The sequence below is a fragment of the Diabrotica virgifera genome, chromosome 2, assembly GCF_917563875.1.
Source record: "Diabrotica virgifera virgifera chromosome 2, PGI_DIABVI_V3a".
NCBI classification, from domain to species: domain Eukaryota; kingdom Metazoa; phylum Arthropoda; class Insecta; order Coleoptera; family Chrysomelidae; genus Diabrotica; species Diabrotica virgifera.
Genome location: NC_065444.1, coordinates 56,579,784 through 56,601,051, shown reverse-complemented (window position 1 = coordinate 56,601,051; position 21,268 = coordinate 56,579,784). Strand labels below are relative to the sequence as shown.

The following is a 21,268-nucleotide window of genomic DNA, read 5'->3' as shown; positions in this document are numbered from 1 at the left end:
TTTATTATAAACGCACGGATTAAGATATGCAATTTTATATACATTCACACTGTTGCTACATCTACAATCGCTTTTTATGAAGTGAAAATATAAAAAAAATATATTTGAAATAATAATATAGAAAAATGTGAAATAATAATTTGAAATAATTCTCAAGTTCTCAATATTTTTTAGTGACTAAAACATAACCTGACCAAACCTAACTTAGCGTCATCGAAAATAATATAAACAAGTTAATAACTGAAAATTAAAGTGACCTAGTACACTTCGCGTCATATAAAACTGGTACACTTTTTTTTCCCAATGTAAACCTGTGTTCAGACTGACAATTATTGTTCGTGAATCACGTCGTTGTTGCCATCACAGATAACGGAATTGCACTAAATCTAAATACAAAAAAATAACGATTAAAATGTATATTTCGAATTGTAATACATATTATATTTAAATTCCACACTTGTTCACTGTAAAAGTTATTCATTTTGTATTAATTTCAAATTTAATTTTTAATTTTTCCAGTGTGTTTTATTTATTCTACACAACTTAATGCAGTTTTGTCCTATAATTTACGAGAAACCAATCACACCTCTCGATTTGACGTTAAATATAATAAATTAAAGTCATGTCAAGATTTATTATCTATAAAAATTTTTGAATTGAAATATTTTCATAAATTATAATAAAACGAGATGACGGAAAATTACAATTGTTTTAGTTTTTAGTATATTAAAAAATGCGGTCTGTCGCACAGCCCCGTTTTTACCTAGTTTGATATCATATTTTCCTTGAACTGGCAACGTTGCCCTAGAAATTATAATGACACTTGTGACAAGATCAACTTACACAACTTGAAAAACACGATTTTCGGTTATAAGAGTTGTACCAGTTTTTTTTGACGCAAAGTGTACCATTCAAATATTCTTTAATGATTAAAACATAACCTGATCAAACCTAACCCTAATTTTTTCTAATTTCACCTTAAATTTAAGGTCGCCTTTCACCTAGACAAACACCCAACTAATGATACTTAATTAAATTAACACATTCTATATTTCTATAAGGAATTATCATTTTTTTTTTTAATGAGGCAACATTGCAGAATCAACTGCGCTCAACCCATACTTAAACCAAATTTACCCCAAATGCGCAACTGTCATGGCGGCCATATTTTGAAAATATCACATTTTTAAATGAGATAAACACAAAAATTAATGCTGAGCGTACTTATTCGGGAATTTTAAATTGATAAAAAAGTAAGGCAGATATCATATACACACTAGACTCGTGGGGGGAGTGAGTCAATACCAAATAAATACCCTCAGATCTATACCCTCTGAGCTATAGAAATAAAACATTGAGACGATGATTAATATAGTTTATCATTCGATAAGGACTTCCTTTTTTCCAGTAACTCTCGCATTCCTTCTCAATTCGTTTTTCAACGCACAAACAGCTCAAGATCCGTATTTTTCGGCCATAATTTATTAATTGTTAAATCGTAATCAAAAACACCATATACAAACTTCACGAATTGTCAAAACGTTGACCTCCAACTACACTAGCGCCGCCAAGCGGGATCAAATGCGTACATAGCTGCCATTGCAAATTGTTAAAAAAAGTAAACTACAAGCGCTACAAGGCTCCACACGATTCAAACCACCACCTTCTACCTAAGAAGCGAATACCTAGTACACTATAGTTCGTTCAACCTGAAGATAAGCTCTAGGCCACCGTGACTGGTGGATGTGTAGTCTTCGGAGCTTGTCATTGGTTAGAAATTAATTTGTAACCAATGAAAAGTTGAAACGATGTGACACAACCACCTATCACGGTGCCCTCGAGTTTATGGTGGAGTTGAACGAACCATAGTCTGTTAAAACCAATTTAGACGTCTATTTAAAATATGTACTCAGAATATAACTTTTAGAATACATGTCCATTTTTTGATAATTATTATTTTTATTGGATGAATTTCATGAATGTTAGTTGTATTGGAATAATGAATGAATGGTAATTTTTTGTTTATACTTTTCAGAACTTTTCATTTTAGAATGATAAGCTGTCTAGAGCAACCTTTATTTCTGCTTGTTTTTATTTAGGCAATTTTAAGTGCGATCCTTATCTTCCTATGCTCGCTATGCTCGCTAGCAGCTACAAATTCGAAACTTTTTTTAAGTTATTTGGACAGATTTGTAAAAGTTCTTATATTTTGTTTTTGCGTATAGTAATGCGAATGTGCATGACTTCGATATTTCAACAGATATTCATACAATAATAAAATGTATTTTTTAATGTTATTCACATGTTAACTGTCGAAAGTCTAAAAAGCACATGGAATTTAATTTTCTTTCAAACGGGAGGGACATCAAGAGTATATATTGGCACTTCACTATGTTAGGCCATTTACAATCATTTACAAAGGAAAACATACTACAACAATAGATCCTTTTGCGTCTGATACTCGAAGAGCTAATAGGTTATTTTGTATGGGCTGCGACGACTTTCTCCCTTATGCCATTTTAAGAATCGATAGAGGAGTATGGATTCTATTTTTTTTAACAAAGTAAGTTATCAATCGAAGTAGCACAGAAAACGACAAAAAATATCGTTCCCATACCACCAGATTGACAACAGGTGGAATACTTTCTTTGGTTACACCTCCTGAGATTTTCAAAATTTATAAATCATACAGGATGCCGAGGAAATTAAGACGAGAGAATTTTAAATAATTCACAACTCATCTGCTCAGCGTAGTAAAAGTTCCAACAAGAAAGATTCCTTAATACTCCTACAAAAGAGTAAATGAACTAAAAATGTATAAACTTTTTCAATTTCTTTGCAACACGAAAATGCAGCAGCTGCATAATGCTCTGGTTAAATCGGAGAGTGCAGGAAGAGTCTATACCGGTTTCGGAGGTCTTTTCCCCCTCATAAGTAGTCCCATATCCTGTATGATTTATAAATTTTGAAAATCTCAGGAAGTGTAACCAAAGAAAGTATTCCACCTGTTGTCAATCTGGTGGTATGGGAACGATATTTTTTGGCGTTTTCTGTGCTACTTCGATTGATAACTTACTTTGTTTTTCGGTAGATGGCTCTAGTTCATCCGTGACATTTCTTTCTTTGCAATACTGAAAGGCCCACTGGGGAAATCGGAGAGAAGAGGATATGGGACTACTGATGAGGGGGAAAAGACCTCCGAAACCGGTATAGACTCTTCCTGCACTCTCCGATTTAACCAGAGCATTATGCAGCTGCTGCATTTTCGTGTCGCAAAGAAATTGAAAATGTTTATACATTTTTCTATTTTTTTTTATTTTGCCGTAAGGGCTACTGGTGCCCTAAGTGCGTTAATTATGACCTCAACATGCAATGGTTTTCTCCATTATGCCACTTGAAAGTTTGTTAGTTTTCTCGATAAGCAAAAAAGCATAACGTCAGATCGTGAAAACGAAAAATTTTACCTTAGAAAAATTGCGCAAAATTAGGAAAATTTTATTTTTAGAAAAGTGAGCTTTAGGAACTTTATGTTTGATCATATATTTGTAGGAACAGTTTGCTGTAAGCAAACATTCATCATTCATGCAAAGGGTTTAGTGATTATCCAGACAAAAAACTCAACAAAAAGTAGTAAGAAACTTGAATATTTTGGCCTTGTTTATAATTGTATTATTGTATGAATAATTGTTATTGCAAAGTTGCATTTTTAGATTGAAAACATTCAATCAGTCAAACAAAATTGTTTGAATTATTTTATTTTACATTATTTATAATATATCTAAAGTTTATTTGCAAATCATACAACCTGAGTTTTCTATCAATATACATATAGCCGTACCAGGAATCTAAGAAACTCATTAATATTCAGCTCAGTGGGGTACTGTTGGAGTTGTAAAATTACACAAATAAGGGATCATATGATCCCTTGTTTTTGGAATTCCACACCTTCAACAATAGCACCCCGCTGAGCTGAATATAAATGATTTTATTAGATAGCTGGTACTATTTTACATATGGAAGACCCTATCTGCTGCATCGCGAACTTTGCTATTTGTAGTTTAGTGCTTGCTATTCTTTGTAATGTAATAAGTGTTATCTAATGCAAAATTTAGACGTGGAGGTGGATTGTGAATCAGGAAATGGTCCTTCATTGACGCAGAGTCCCAATAGTGCCGATGGATGCAAGAGTATCGACTCCGACTTCGAGGAACAGAATAAATTGTGAGTATACATTTAACTTAGGGTTAGGTTTGTTTACATTAGTATGTATGGATATAAAGATGTATGGAGACTTCACATGTCTTATCAGTGTAAATCAGTTAATTAGCAACATCAATTTTTATAGTGCTTATCGACAGTTAAACACCGAAACCTCATATGTCAAAATCTACAACTTACTCTACAATCTACAACAAAAAGAATGTGTGGGTACTTTGTACGCACGTAAGAAGTTATACTTCTATTATTATGATTTCAACGAAATTAATATACTTTAAACAGTTTATTTATATTTTATTTAAATATTAAACTAATTTTAATACTTATACTTTTCAAAAATTGTTATTAAAACAATATATTAATAAAAAATTAAAAAAATAAAAGAATAAAACACACACAAACACATTGAAAAAGCCACAAAAATTATTTCTGAACAATAATTAATTGTTGGAAATTTTTAACTAAATACGTATTATCTGAACAAAAAATTTTATAATAATATACTTACAATCATAAAATGTATAAAAAAATACAAGTTTGTATTGGGGATTGAACCCGCGTACATTGGCGCGGTTAGTTTTGAAATGCAAGCATATTTAGATTTTGGCTACAGAGACATATGCATCATGTTGGAAGATAGACGAACTGAACGTTTTAAACTTTTGACAGTTCTGAATTTAACCAAATTAGTTTAATTTTTGTGGAATTGAAATATTAAAATACAACAAAACATAGAGTTAGAAAACAATATTAGATGAATATTGGTAGAAATTTTGTTGGTAATCAAATTATGTAAATCAAAGCATTACATACTAGGTAGGTTTATTTTATATTTTCCAAATAGGTAGGTACCTATGTAATTTTTTATTGCGATACTGAAGCATTTACAATTACGTATTTCCCTGTTGCTTTTAAAAACTATTTAAAAAGTCACTACAATTATAATCTTGCTTTTTTCTCTGCCCTCACAACAATAAAAACTAATATACACAACATTTGTTTACCCATAACCGACATATTGAACAATTGTTGACAGGTTGACATTGTCTTTATAATTACCCAATCAGAGCATGTATAACGTTTGAGCTGCGCCCAGGATCAAGACTTTTGATGAATTCGCGCACATTTAAATTTACTCCCAACGCGCCTAAAGAAGTATAACTTCAAAAAATACAACTCAAGAGAGCGAAAAAACTTCGCTGCTTAGTAGGTACATATTTTTTTCTTTATTTTCTGTTGAAAAGTGTGTTTTGGCATGTTTTTTCAAAGTAATAATTAAATAAATACTGAGGCAGAAAAATATGTACCTACTAAACAGCGAAGTTTTTTCGTTCTAATGAAAAGTTGTAGATTTTGACTTACGAGGTTTCAGTATTTAACCGTCGTTTATTTGGAACTTTCAGTCGACATTGCATGCATTATTTTTAACATAATCTATATTTTCTACCATTAGAATAGTATTTCGGTAGATATTGCATGCGTTATTTTTAACAGCCTATATTTTATTTCGTTCGAAGTATTGCTATTTTTATACAAAAAAGATATACAAAAGATATACAAAATACATGGCAAATATGGCAAACCCATTTTTATTATTGTTGATTTACACTGATTGGTCTATGAACCCTCCACATTCAAATATACAGTAACAACCAAGCTACTGCTAACTTCTCTGTCCGTCAGCTGTCGCTCACAACTGGTGTTTAATTTGACTTATTGGTGGTGGAATCACGCAGATAGCGTGACGAATAAAAACTGTTTTTTCAATAAAAAAATATATTTTTAGTTGTGGATATACAGTTCGGAAAAAATTCAAATTTTCAAATGGTATTACTAAGGTAATAGGTTTGTAGAAGAACTATATCCCAGTGTACATATTTGAAAATCAACCGACTGATGCAATAAAAACGGTATGCGCGTGATTTTGAAAAGTAGGAATGTCTAAAACATGTAAAAAGTTTAACGACTTTCGATTAATAAGTCTCATTCTGAAGCTATTTCTAAAAATTACCCATAACAGAATTTACAAAAAATGCGAAGAAGATATGGGTCCGGAACAATTTGGTTTTCGAAACGGTATGGGCACTCGAGAAGCTTTGTTCAGTTTCATTGTTCTCATGCAAAAGTGTCGGGATCAACAAAAAGATGTCTACTTGTGCTTTATAGACTATGAAAAGGCTTTTGACAAAGTCAAACATGATCAGCTAATAGGATGCTTGCAAAAAAAGAACCTGGATCCAAACGACATTAATACAATACGTGAACTCTACTGGAATCAAAACGCCTCTGTTAGAACCTAAATGGGTTATACTGAAACCATAAGCATCCAAAGAGGAGTTAGACAAGGTTGTATATTATCACCATTATTATTCAACTTGTACTCAGAGGAAATTTTTGCACGAGCTCTAGATGAAGCACAAGAAGGAGTAAAAGTCAATGGAAAAATCGTGAACAACATCAGGTACGCCGATGATACAGTACTGATTGCTGGCAGTGAAGAACAACTACAAATTCTGTTTACCAAAGTAGTGCGAGAAGGAGAACTATATGGCCTTAAGGTGAATGTAAAAAAAACTAAGACAATGGTAATTTCAAAAAAGCACACACCAGCTATAAACATCCTAGTCAACAACAATCTCGTTGAACAAGTGAAAAAGTTTAAGTACCTAAGATGTTGGATACATGAAACCTCAGACCAAGAACAAGAGATTAAATGTAGAATAGAACAGGCAAGAAACACCTTCTTAAAGATGCGACAGTTACTCACTGCCCGCAATCTTGATCTGTCCCCTGCGATACCGCATGATAAAGTGTTATGTATATAGTGTACTATTACACGGCGTGGAAGCTTGGACGTTAACCGTCAGCTCGTTACGACGTTTAGAGAGCTTTGAGATGTGGGTATTTCGTCGTATGCTGAAAATTCCATGGATCGACCGCATTAGAAATAAAGAAGTTTTAAGGCGTATGAATAGAGAACGTGAACTCACAGAAATTGTCAAGAAACGTAAAACGTCTCATCTTGGACACATATTTAGACACGACAGGTATAACTTCCTTCAACTTATTATAGAAGGGAAAATAGAAGGAAGACGCGGCCCGGGTAGACGACAAATGACCTGGCTGCGAAACATCAAAGAATGGACAGGATTAGACTTTTAAAGTCTAATAAAAAAAGCAAAAAAATAGAGACGACTTTGCAGAGAAGTCATCGCCAACCTTCGCTAAGAAGACGACACCCAAAGAAGAAGAGGAATGTATCGCAGTCATAAACGTGAGCCTGTTTTTGATGATACTCTGGAGAAGAAACAAGTTATGATTTGTTTTAGTAGATACAGCGACTACAGTTATAAGTATTTTTAAGAAGAACAGTTATGTCATACAAAATAAAAAAAGGAGATATTTACCAAGGATAATATTCGAGGCATGGAGCTTTGTGAAGCGGTGTGCTTCTCAAATCCATAGCACTGCAACGTTTTTACAAATATTTATTCGATCTGCAGTCCACCTCATTTTTTAGGAGTAACTGAACTGTCTGCTATGCGGCATCGGTAGGCATAAAAGTAACAGTTTTCTTTTTTTGTGCAACAAGTAGGCCTTTCCACTTGTTACACATAAGTGAGAAGGTTCGAGACCGTATTAGCTCAATATGGCTTTGTCTCTAGTAGCTTGGCGGATACAATATACAAATAAATGGCAAATCTGATCTTATTCCCTTGCAAAAAGACAAGTACAACAACAACAACAACAATCACGACAACTGTCAAGCTACTGCTTTTCAAAAGGTACTAACATAAGGCCAGCTATGAATAATCATATAATGCAATTCTAAGGATGTTTCTAAAGGTACAAAAGTGCTGAAGAGAAATTGGTTTTAAATTTTTCTGATAGATGGCGCTGTTGGCTTTAAAGTTAGGTTAGATAAATCTCTTTTTCATGAAATATTACGATTTTCTTAATATTTCTGAAAAAAATTTATGCTGGGTGAATTTACTTTAAAATATATGTAGTTACCTAACATAATTTAGCTGTGGCGCCTTCTTGAATCAAAAGAGAAAGATTTGTCATTAGGTAGTATTGTAAGGTTATCAACCTAATATTTATTAAGCTATTGTGATTAATTAAGAAACCCTTTGATTGCTGTATTATATCTTACATTATTTTTTAGAGCACAGTCGTTCTCCCAGGAGATATCGCTTTCGCTTTGCGGGTGGGATCCAGAACCGAACTACAACAGATTTTTGGAGAAGGTAGTGAAATTCAGCGATTTGTGCAACAATCCCATTCTATTCGAGAATCCCAACTTGGTAGTAAGGATAAAGGACAAATACTACACGTGGAAGGTAGCAGCTCCAATTATTACCAGTATTATGGTTTACGGAAGACCTTTGGTACAATCATCTGTGGATCAGTTGTGTAGTATTCATATGCCGATTAGTACTCCACAGGTTAGTATCTAATACAGTCCGTCCAATATACTTACCGTTGCACGTCATGCGCGTCGTAGGCCGTGACGTCGCATGATACCAACACGAAATATTTAGGCGGTAGGTTTGTTCCTTTTTAGAACCATTTAGCCGAGTACACGGGAATTACAGCCACTAGACATATTTTATTATACAGGGTGTTTCATTAATAATTGTCCATATAGTAACTGGAGAAACCTTAGCACAAAATACGAAGATTTAACCTAAAACACTTAAATAAAATGTGGTTCCTTACTGAGTTACAGGGTGTTTTATCTAAAATATTAAAAATTATTTTTGGTCAGCATTTTAAAACTATTCGACCTACCCGTTTCATACTTGGCAGAAAGTGCGAATACTAGACACCCTACTAAATTATGATAAACAAACGTTTCTAGCTACTACCAGAGGCGTACGACAGGGGATGGTGAATGGTTCACCCTTCTCAAATTCTACGCCACTGGAGGAATTACTATTTTAGTGCCATTTGAAAATTCTCCAATACTTTCTACGTAAATAATATACTATTCAGTGGTAACGATAAAGTCATTAGTTTTCGAGATATTTGAAGTTAAATATGAAATGGCACAATTATTTTGATTAATTTATAATATGATTCATATGATAAAATTTTAAAAATTATTTTTGCCCAGTACTTTAAAACTATTTGGCGTATCCTTATCATACTTGGCAGAAAGTGTAGGTATTGTACACCCTACTAAATTAAGATAAATAAACGTTTCTAGCTACTACCAGAGGCGTACGACAGGGGATAGTGGCTGGTTGACCCTTCCTAAATTCTACGCCACTGAGAAATTGCTGTTTTAGTGTAATTTTTTTATTTTGAAATACTTTTTATGTAAATAATATACTCTTCATTCGTAACGATAAAATAATTAGTTTTCGAGATATTTGAAATTAAAAATTAAGCGACACAATGCATTAATCAAAATAACCGTGTCGTTTCATTTTTAACTTCAAAGATCTCGAAAACTAATGACTTTATCGTTACGAATGAAGAGTATATTATTTTCATAGAAAGTATTGGAGAATCCAAAAATTAAACTAAAATAGCAATTTCGCCAGTGGCGTAGAATTTGGAAAGGGTCAACCATTCACTTTCCCCCATCGTACGCCTCTGGTAATAGCCACAAACGTTTGTTTAACATAATTTAGTAGCTTGTACAGTACCTATACTTCCTGCCAAGTATGAAAAGGATACGTCGAATAGTTTTAAAATGCTGAGCAAAAATAATTTTTAAATTTTTAGATAAAACACCCTGTAACTCAGTAAGGAACAACATTTTATATAAGTGTTTTAGGTTAAATCTTCGTATTTTGTGCTAAGGTTTCTCCAGTTACTATATGGACAATTATTAATGAAACACCCTGTATACGCGTAGAAATAATATTGGAAGATTTCTATTAATGTACATTTAATTTGTATAAGTGGAATTTAAAAACTCCACGAGGAAAAAAGGTTTTTCCTGTAGTTGGCTGTATACCATTTATTACAAAAAACCATAAAATCCTTTATAAAAGGTATATTTGTTAAAATCCCTATACAGGGCTACATCAAAAACAAAACTAGTTTTCAATCGGTTGACCGATCATCATCAGTGTTTGCCTAAAATATGTATAACCTGATAAAATAATGCAAAGTATTTAAAATTTTAACTACGATTTTAAAAGTTATAGGTTATACTCACTTGAAACTAACATGCTAACCACTAAAGTAAAAAATTTTTGGGTAAAAACCCTTTCCAATTAATCCGTCATAGTAACATAAAAATAAGATGTGAATTTAAACATGGATGTATAAAATATCCAATGTTTCATGCTCTAGGTATCATTGAGCTCGAATCTGACTTGTTCACATCATGACTGTATGGTGGTAAGTGGCTCTGATAGCGGAAGTTCTGAATGATGACATGACAGAAATGACAGTTCCATAGAAAGTTAAACTTTCCCTGTTAGTTATGTGAAATTTATTGTACAGTTTGTTAAATTATGAACAATAAAAACAGTCGCTCCCACTGTGGTAAAAATCTGTTGAAATGAAAACAAACTTGATGTAATGGTTAGAATGTTTGCAATGAAGAGATAGGCAAACCACATGTAAGGATCTAACGTGTAATGTGGTTTGCCTATCTCTTTCATTGCAAACATTCTAACTATTACATCATGTTTATTTTCATTTCAACAGATTTTTACCACAGTGGGAGCGACTGTTTTTATTGTTTATAATTTAACAAACTGTACAATAAATTTCACATAAATAACAGGGAAATTTTAACTTCCTGTGGAACTGTCATTTCTGTCATGTCATCATTCAGAATTTCCGCTATCAGAGCCACTTGCCACCATACAGTCATGATGTGAACAAGTCAGATTCGAGCTCAATGATACCTAGAGCATGAAGCATTGGTTATTTTAAACATATATGTTTAAATTCACATCTTATTTCTATGTTACTATGACGGATTAATTGTAAAGGGTTTTTACCCAAATTTTTTTTACTTTGGTGGTTAGCATGTTAGTTTCAAGTGAGTATAACTATATAGTATATACTTATTTCTTCTTTAAATTTTCAATAAAAAAATAAACAAATATGGTATGTGATGTGATATAAAACAACTCTCTCCGTTTCACTCCTTTTTTTCTCTTCTTTACTTCTTCTCATGGATTGTGTAGTCCTCGATTCTCCCACACGTGCTCCTCGGATGCTGCGACGATCCTTCTCGTCCAAACTGCTTCACAAACAAACAACAGCACTCGCTGGAAATCTCTCCTCAGTTTTCTCTCTGCTAGATATCTTGTGCAAATTGATACAAACCGGCTACTCGTTCCAGACAGAAACAGAAATCTCTTCGGACACGAGGAGATTGAACTTCTCAACTCGATCAACGATTTCGTTTCAACGCGATTCTGCTTATACGGCCACCAACTTCACCACTTTACACAAGTTTACCACTTTTCAAAAAACTGGACTGCTCTCTTCAGATCTTCATTATACAGTGAAACTTTTTTCCTCCTCAAACTCAGACTCAGACACTCTATTCTCCCTCCATCCGTCTCTCTCGCCAATCACAACACATCCTCTCTACACATTACATCCCTACTTTCATTTCTTAAGAACAAATTATTTTTGTATACAACTTTTCCGTTTTGTCAAATTCCAGAAGATACCAAAATTCCTTTTGTGTTTCTACATGCAAAAAAACCGATATTCTAAAACTCAACAATTATTGTGTTTACCGTCTTTCCTTCTAAGAAGCATTTATAAACGTCCTATTGTTCACTTCAAAGCGAATACACATGTACTTTCTAATCCGACCGTATTAATTGTATAAGCCCGTTCATAGAATCATTAATACTGAACGATTTTCACTTTCCACGAAACACTGCTTATGACTAACTAATACTATTTACAATTTTTGGCCATATACAGGGCGATGAAAATCTATGATCTCGTGGTCTTTGACATAAATTAATATTCTAAATTTTTCCCATAAAAATTATATAATATAGTATTTTTACTACAAAACCAAGATTACGTAGGTCAAAATTTCTGACGCAAAAGCACTGTCAAAACATTAGAATGTGACTTTTCATCATGACCACGTTAATGTCATTACTTGTCAGATATTTTTCTTTGTTTTTGTTTACTATAAAAATAATATCTATAATTCTTTATTCTAATTAATGATGTCAATCGGATTTCATCAATTGCCGAAATGTATTAATCATATGCCAAAATATTTGTTAATGTTAACGAAAATAATGATATTCCATAACATCAACTCAGAACAACAGATAACATCAACTAATCATCAAACAGAATTGAAATTTGTGTAGCACAGCTAAAATACGTCACCAACACGGAACTGCCCGATCTTGTATAAGCGTCCACATGGTATTTTAATAAAAAAACGTAATCGCGACTACATTGAGAATTTTAAAATTATATTAATTAAATAACCAAAAACATTTATTATTATCAATAATATAAATTTTCTAAAACAATTATTTAAGTTCAGTATTCCAAAAAAATAATAAATTTAGTTAAATTTTTAGACATTCGTACACTACTCATACATTCAAACGCAAATGACAGTTCAGTGTTGCTGGTTGCGGTCAATTATGCTGTGAGCTGTGAAATAATCTATTTTAATGATTATACCTACACTATGATAATATTGTTGCTAATTTATATATTTCGGCAAGTAATGAAAACCAATTGACATCATTAATTAGAATAAAAATAATTATAGATATTATTTTTATAGTAAACAAAAACAAAGAAAAATATCTCTGACAAGTAATGACATAAACGTGGCCATGATGAAAAGTCACATTCTAATGTTATGACAGTGCTCATACGTCAAAAATTTGGACCTACGTAATCTTGCGTTTGTAGTAAAAATACTATACATACATTTTATATAGATAGTCCTGTCGCCAGGGGGGTACAACGGCCTCCTGTATTCAGATGGACTTACCCAAGTTTTTTTTATGTATCTTGACCCGTAGAACACGAATTTTTTGGGTAACAGTTGATCCGGATGTCGATAAGATTGTTATAAACAAAGAAGTTGAGGAATTACATAACAGCGATTTCTCGCAAAACAAAACATGTTTTTGTATTTTTTGGGCCATTCTAACCAAAAAGTGTTCCTACAAATTTTTTCGTAGGATGCATAGTTTTCGAGATAAACGCGGTGGAACTTTCAAAAAATCGAAAAATTGCAATTTTTGTACCCGAATAACTTTTGATTAAAAAATAAAATAGCAATTCTGCTTACCGCATTTGAAAGTTCAAGTCAAAGTATATCGGTTTTAGTTATTTGCATTTCTAAAAATTTATTATTTTATTGTTAAACAAAAGTATAAACACCTAGTGCTGGAGTGATGTTTTCAATGATTTCTCATTTAAAATCGAACGAGTAGGTAGAGTAGGTACAAGTGCAAGCGAGGCTATTTCTACGTAGCATGCATGTAAACGAATGTATTAGGCACGGGAAACACTATGTGTTTATAGCTTTTTTTAGCAATAAACACATAAATTTTTAGCAATCTATATATTCGAAACCGATAGAATTTGACTTGAACTTTCAAATGCGGTAAGCATAATTGCTATTTTATTTTTTAATCAAAAGTTATTCGGGTTCAAAAATTGCAATTTTTCGATATTTTGAAAGTTCAACCGCGTTTATCTCGAAAACTATGCATCCTACGAAAAAACTTGTAGGAACATTTTTTGGTTAGAATGGCCCAAAAAATACAAAAACCTGTTTTGTTTTGCGGGAAATCGCTGTTATGTAATTCCTCAACTTCTTTGTTTATAACAATCTTATCGACATCCGGATCAACTGTTACCCAAAAAATTCGTGTTCTACGGGCCAAAATACATAATAAAAACTTGGGTAAGTCCATCTGAATACAGGAGGCCGTTGTACCCCCCCTGGCGACAGGACTAAGATAACTATAACATAAATATACTCGAACCGGCTTAAGTTTTGCTTCATAAGAGAAGTCATGGATTTTAATTCTGTGGAAAGCGCTGAGTGTTGTTTTAAAGGGTCTAAGGAGTTACACGGTCTTAAAAGATGTCAAAATAGATATTTGCTGCGATAGTGAGCAGTAAAAAATTATAGTTAAAAACTTAATTTGTTGTTTTAGGAGCTGAAAGAAGGACCAAAGCAGGAAGTTGGAAGAAGAAGTTGGTGGAGCTGGAGACGAGGGGGTGCTTCGAGAGAAACCACTCCTGCCCCTGAAAACGAGAATGACGCACTCAAGACTGCCGATACCAAAGACGTTGTTATAGAAGTAGACGACGACTCCAAATTAGAAGACAAAAATGGTAAGTTGAGAAAATTGAAACGATATACAATAAAGGAAACGTCAAACAATAAGGGCTGTACGTAATTTTCCCCTTGTTGCCATATTCTAAATTTGAAAAAATATATAGGGAGTAATCAGACTTTTTTTGACATGCCATGTCTATTACAGCGAACATTTCATTGGCTCGAGTTAGTAACAAGTTTATATTACGTTTGGTGAGATTGAAAATTGTAGCTGACGTCTGTCTTAATATTGAAGGTTAATTATAATGTCAAAATATTGCTCTCAAATTATAATCGGGGAAGACGAAATACAGATATATTATTGTTTTAATACAATTCAATTAAAATATCCAACAGTTTGAATCAACATCAAATAGAAAAACTAAAGTAACAACATTTAGTGTGTAGACAGTTTCATAGGACAGTTTAGATTTTAACGAACTTCACATATAGAGGAAAGTAACCAAATATGGAATAGTGCCCTAATATGGATTTCCTTGATTTCTCCGAAAATATAAGTTGGAAGCGCACTACAAGACCATCCTCTATTTCAGTCGCTCTCTTTATTATCGTATTCACAAACCATACTCAATGGTTTGTGATCGTATTCACACCTCTGTGTCAGATGCGCGAACGATACGTGTCTGACAGGCGCGTTTTGTTTTATCGTCTCGCAGAAAATTTCAAAGGTAAATATATTCAACGAGTATTATTGGTTATTATGCATGAATACAGACTTGTTATGCTATTGCATATATCATTAATACCTTTATTTTGATATTTTATGACCTTCTGTAATTAAAATATTACGACTTGAAAAAATGTTAATACTAGTTTGAACTAATGTACAAATCCAAATATGGACAGTCGTTGGTGCCTAATTATGGAATTGGCGGTGTGCAAGTACTTGGAAGGGGAAACGAGAAACGACCCTGCGCGAGTCGCGGAGAAATATTGCAACTATCTTAAATAATTCATATTGTCAATTGAAATTGTCAAATTGACGTATATTTCATACCTTCTGTCAATGAAGCAGAAAAATTATATATTGCTCCACAATATTGATATGATATGCAATTATTATATAAAGGTAAATTTAATTAATTTTATTTTGCTTGCAGTACTGCATTTTAATAACTAATTTTATTTAATACATACAATTGTTGACGTTTTCATAACATAACCTGAATCTTATTTTTTCTTCTTATTATTTTTTGGACTATGGCCTTGACAATTATCCAGTAACCAGGACTAATATAATTGGCCAATATAATTAAAAGTGCGAATTTTAGTACAGAGCGTAGAAATAGGGGTCGCTTTGCCGAACTTGCACGGTCCCAATAGTGGATTAGGTGTAAGTGGTTATGTAAGTGGACTCATTATGATTGTGCTGGTCCAGAGTTTCATACATGGATCTGTGATCTCTGCAAGTGAATTAAGCTACTTCTTTCATTTTTCACAATTTTCTTATTTAAATTTATTTGATCTCAGATGTTTATGCCTATTTTTGTTATTGATATGTTGGTTTATGCCTATATTCCATATATGGGTACCTATTCCATATTTTGTTACTCATTTGGGATTTTGTTTTTTTGTTCGATTTTTTTGAAGTTATACTTGTTTACGCGCGATATGAGGGTGAATTTTTATATGTTAAAACCTACGATCCGGGCGCATGCGCATTATAACTTTGTTCTGATTGGATGTTCAAATGACATGTCAAAAATTATTCAATATGGCGGCTGTGGCACAGCTGTGGTTTCATAGAGAAATAAAAAGAATGTTGTTTTTATTTCTCTATGTGTGGTTTGATTATTTATGGTTGTTGCGTTTTGAAATTTGTGGGAAAAGAAACAACAAAAGTTAGTTAATAGTTATACTGCCTTTTAAATAGTTTTCATATATATTTTTGGACTTTTGAACAAGGAAAACTCATTCGTATTTGGTAAGTAGTCTTTATTATAATCATATTGTAATTATACATTTGGATTAGGTTGGAATAAATTTATTTTCTCAAGAATGGGGATTTTAGAGAGAAATCGGAAATTAGGTCCGATTTTTATTTTTAAATTATGATTTTTTGGCGTAGATTTATTTATCTAGTAGGTATGTAATGCTTTGATTTACATACTTAATTTGATTACCAACAAAAGTTCTACCAATCTTCATCTAATATATTGTTTTCTTACTGCTTTGTCATATTTTAATATTTTCTTCCACAAAAATCAAACTACATAATTTGATTAGGTAAATTCAGAACAACTGTCAAACAGTAAAACGTTCAGTTGCCCTATTTTTCCACATGACAAATAATGTGTAATTGGATGAGTGAGTCTAGGCTTCGATTACGAATCAAAGCGTCCCCAAATTCGCGGGTTCGAATCCCGATGCAAGTTTTTATTTTTTTATTTTTTTCTGCATTTTATGATTGTAATTATATTTGTTATATAATTTTTTTCAGAAAATGCGTATTTAAAATTTTTGCCAACAATTATTATCGTTCAGAAATCATTTTTTCTTTGTGGCATTTTTCAATGTGTTTGTGTGCGTTTTATTCTTTTATTTTTTAAAATTTTTGGTATTGTCTTAATAAAAATTTTTGGAAAGTAGTAAGTATTAAAATTCGTTTAATATTTAAATGAAATATAAATAAACTGTTTAAAGTACATTATATCAATTTCGTTAAAATCACATAATATGTAATAGAAGTATAACTTCTTACGTGCGTACAAAGTACACACACATTCTTTTTTTGTTAATTAAGATATTTAATAGAAGGCTTTTAATTACTACATAAAAATGTATGACTGATGTGTCATAACATTAAATTGTTTTTATTTCTATAAAGGTATTATTTTATACCCCCAAAACAAAATGGTATTCCATAATTGGCGACTTTTCTCTAAACAAAAATCCTACATAACCTTCTATAGAACAACATGAGTTTGAAATTTATAGTACAGATACCTAGGGCCGGTTGTTCGAACGCTAATCAACAATGATCACTATCAAATATTTAATTACTGTCACCAACTGTCAATGTGAACTTTCATTGGGTTACTGAAAATATAATTGATCATAATTATGAGATTAGTTAATCAATTAACATAACAATTATTAACATAATTGATTAACTAATTTCATATTTGTAATCCATAATTATGTTTTTAGCAACCCAAACAAAGTTGACATTGACAGTTGGTGACAGTAATTAAATATTTGATAATGATCATTTTTGATTAGCGTTCGAACAACCGGCCCCTAGTTGTCTTTGTTTCACACTCTTAAAGACAAAAATAAACAGTGTATCCGATAGTTGCTGTGGTAAATAAATATATATGTTTTTTATTATTTGGCAACAGAACTTTCCGGCTAAACTTGATAGTATCGAAAAAACTAATATGTATATGAGCAAAAATGTGTTGAATTTGTTTGCCGTCAAGCAGTGGGTTATCATGTCATTATCTATGACGTGCACGCCTAATTGTTTGAATTGGGCTATATATTTATCATTTTATTTATTTGCAGAAGACGTTAACGAGCAAATTGATGTACCCAGATCTCCGAGCTCTAGCTCTGATAAGTATAGGAAAACTTTGAGACTGACTTCAAAACAAATTGTAAGTTGCTTTTATTTTTAATTGGAATTTTTTCTAATTTATCTTTGTGTCGTTAAGGTTCTATTGAATTTGCGGGATGGTATGAATGAAGTGGAATTCAGCGTAACTACTGCATATCAAGGTACCAGCAGATGTCAGTGTCATCTCTACAAATGGAAGTGGGATGATAAGATCGTAGTATCCGATATTGATGGCACCATTACAAAGTAAGTACTAAAATAACAGATCCATTCTTTTCCAAAAGCATTTTCCAGAAGAATCATAATTTAAAAAATATGTATAGAAACAGTTTTGTAATGTTATGGAGTTACCTGAAATGACACGTTATCTGAAATAATGACAATCTTTACTTTTTAATTTAAAAACATTTGTTAAAAAACTTTTTTGATTTAAGTTAGACAATGGAAAAGTTATCTAAAGTTTTGGTGAAAATTTTAGCAAGTATACTGTTTTCTATCCGTAATATCACCAGTTGCTCTTTTATTCTTATTTAAATATTTGACGCATCTATGTATGTCATTATTTCAATTTAAAGTAAATATAATATACAGGGTGTTAGAAGGTAAGTATGACAAACTTTGGGGGGTAATTCTACATGAAAAACAATGACAGTTTGCTCTATAAACGTATATCCGTAAATTCTTCGTTTCCGAGATACGGAGTGTTAAAATTTTTATTTCAAACTGCCAATTTATTTATTGCTCCAAGAACAGTTCAGCCATGAAAATGAAATTTGCGCATTTTTTGTCCTATAACTAAAAATTTTGTATTCATCATTGTCGCGCATAAGGGTAATTGTCTGAATTTTTTTAAATATAAAAATAGTACGCCACTGAGATATTTCAAATTAAAAATTATTTTTAAATTCCACGTTTAATTTATAATAAAAAACCTTTCTAGTCTTTTTTTCATATGAGGCACCATTTTTATGCAAAAAATAATACATCTTGGCGCGTATTTTTCATTACTTAATACATTATCAAGAACTATCCAATACTATAATACTAAACTAGAACAATAACAGAAAATATCACTAATAAGATTTTAACTAGGTGCAAAGTTACAAGAAATTTTCAAAATGACCTTCTTTAGATGTGACAGAAGAATTTTATATTTATAATTGGCGCGCGTACGGTAATGATCTGAATTTTTTTAAGATAAAAATAGTACGCCACTGAGATATGTCAAATTAAAAATCATTTTTGAATTCCTCATTCAATTTATGCAAAAAATCTTTCTTGCCTTTTTTATATGAGGCGTCGTTTTGATGGAAAAAAATAAAACATTAACGTTTACAAATATTTGAAATAAGTCTCTATGCATATGGAAACTACCTCGAATACTTTGTAAGCGTTAAGATGTTTTATTTTTTTGTATAAAAACGGTGCCTCATATGAAAAAAAGGCAAGATATATTTTTTGTCACAAATTATACGAGGAATCCAAAAATGATTTTTCATTTTGAACATTTTTTGTAACTTTGCACCTAGTTAAAATCTTATTAATAGTAATATTTTCTGTTATTGTTCTAGTTTAGTATAATTATATAATATATTATTGCATAGTTCTTGAAAATGTATTAAGAAATGAAATATACGCGCCAAGATGTTTTATTTTTTGCATAAAAATGGTGCACCATATGAAAATAAGACAAGAAAGGTTTTTTATCATAAATTTTATATTTAAAAATGATTTTTAATTTGACATATCTCAGTGGCGTACTATTTTTTTCTTTAAAAAAATTCAGACAATTACCCTTATGCGCGACAATGATGAATACAAAATTTTTAGTTATAGGACAAAAAATGCGCAATAACTACCTGTTAAAACTCACCAAATTTCATTTTCATGGCTGAACTGTTCTTAGAGCAATAAATAAATAGCAGTTTGAAATAAAAATTTCAACACCCCTTATCTCGGAAACGAAGCAATTGCGGATATACATTTATCGAACAAACTGTCATTATTTTTTCATGTAGTGTTATTTACTAACACCCTGTATAGACATAATTTGAGTCCTTATTTTTAACTTTACTCTAGGACAAATATTGTTTGTCTTTTCTTTGATATGCTTGGTGTCTTAGATAGCACCACATTGGTACCGCTGTAAAATTTTGACCCGCCTTTATGACATCTTTCTTTTCTAAAAAAAAAAATAGTGTACTTAATCGTGAAGAATTGCAACATATATTCACAATTACATTTATTTTAGGTCTGATGTATTAGGCCACATTTTACCCATTGTTGGCAAGGATTGGGCACAGACAGGAGTGGCTCAGCTATTTAATAAAATTGAAGATAACGGTTATAAACTACTGTATCTCAGTGCGAGAGCCATTGGTCAAGCAAGGATCACACGAGACTACTTGAAATCTATCAAACAAGGAGATCTGAGCATGCCTGACGGTCCAATACTTTTAAATCCAACATCTTTGATAACTGCTTTCCACAGGTAAAATTATAGACTTGGTTTTGTTTTTCTCCCTTGATTGTTTTTGTTTGTTGTTGTTGCTTTAATGTGTTTATAACTTAATTTAATAATTTAATATTTTTTAGGGAGGTGATTGAAAGAAAACCCGAGCAGTTTAAAATTTCGTGTATGTCTGATATAAAAGCTCTATTTCCAACGGATTCTAATCCTTTCTATGCTGGTTATGGAAACAGAATTAATGTAAGTTTTAAAAAGTTTTAAATATTTATAATTTTACGGCGTATACAGGGTGTCCCCGAAAATAGTGCGTTCCTTAAAGGTATACAGTCCCTGGCCATATTATTATGATCACCTTCAAATTTTTATAAAAATCAACTATTCCACTAGGTTATCAACTATAATATATTTAGTAATAAACAGCAATAAAATATTTGAAAATATTGCATATTTATATATTTTTTAATATGTTATTGAATTCCTGACCTTAATCCCGTAGAAAATATTTGGGAGCTTTTAAAATGAGAAATTTCCAGTGAAAAGTTCACCAACAAATTTGTTTTAATTACAGAACTAATGATCATTGGAACAACAATGACAAATTGAAGCAAAGTGAATTTAACTGCATTCAAAGTATGCCAAGACGGGTACTAGCGGTAATCATAGGTAAAGGGGGCTCAAAAAAATATTA

General features: G+C 31.8%; 1 protein-coding gene across 3 annotated transcripts in view; it reads left to right on the top strand.

Annotated features, from left to right (window-relative positions):
* Positions 1-21,268, top strand: part of LOC114331495 (phosphatidate phosphatase LPIN3) — a 195,000-nt gene that overhangs the window by 159,127 nt on the left and 14,605 nt on the right. For all 3 annotated transcript variants that reach the window (XR_007696388.1, XR_007696387.1, XM_050643655.1), the window contains exons 8-14: positions 4,113-4,221; positions 8,387-8,666; positions 14,367-14,547; positions 18,059-18,150; positions 18,208-18,356; positions 20,362-20,601; positions 20,706-20,820. Coding sequence is in view for 1 of the 3 variants with exons in the window: in XM_050643655.1 (XP_050499612.1) it covers positions 4,113-4,221; positions 8,387-8,666; positions 14,367-14,547; positions 18,059-18,150; positions 18,208-18,356; positions 20,362-20,601; positions 20,706-20,820 (1,166 nt within the window). In the remaining 2 variants the exon portion in view is untranslated. The remainder of the gene's footprint in view (positions 1-4,112; positions 4,222-8,386; positions 8,667-14,366; positions 14,548-18,058; positions 18,151-18,207; positions 18,357-20,361; positions 20,602-20,705; positions 20,821-21,268) is intronic.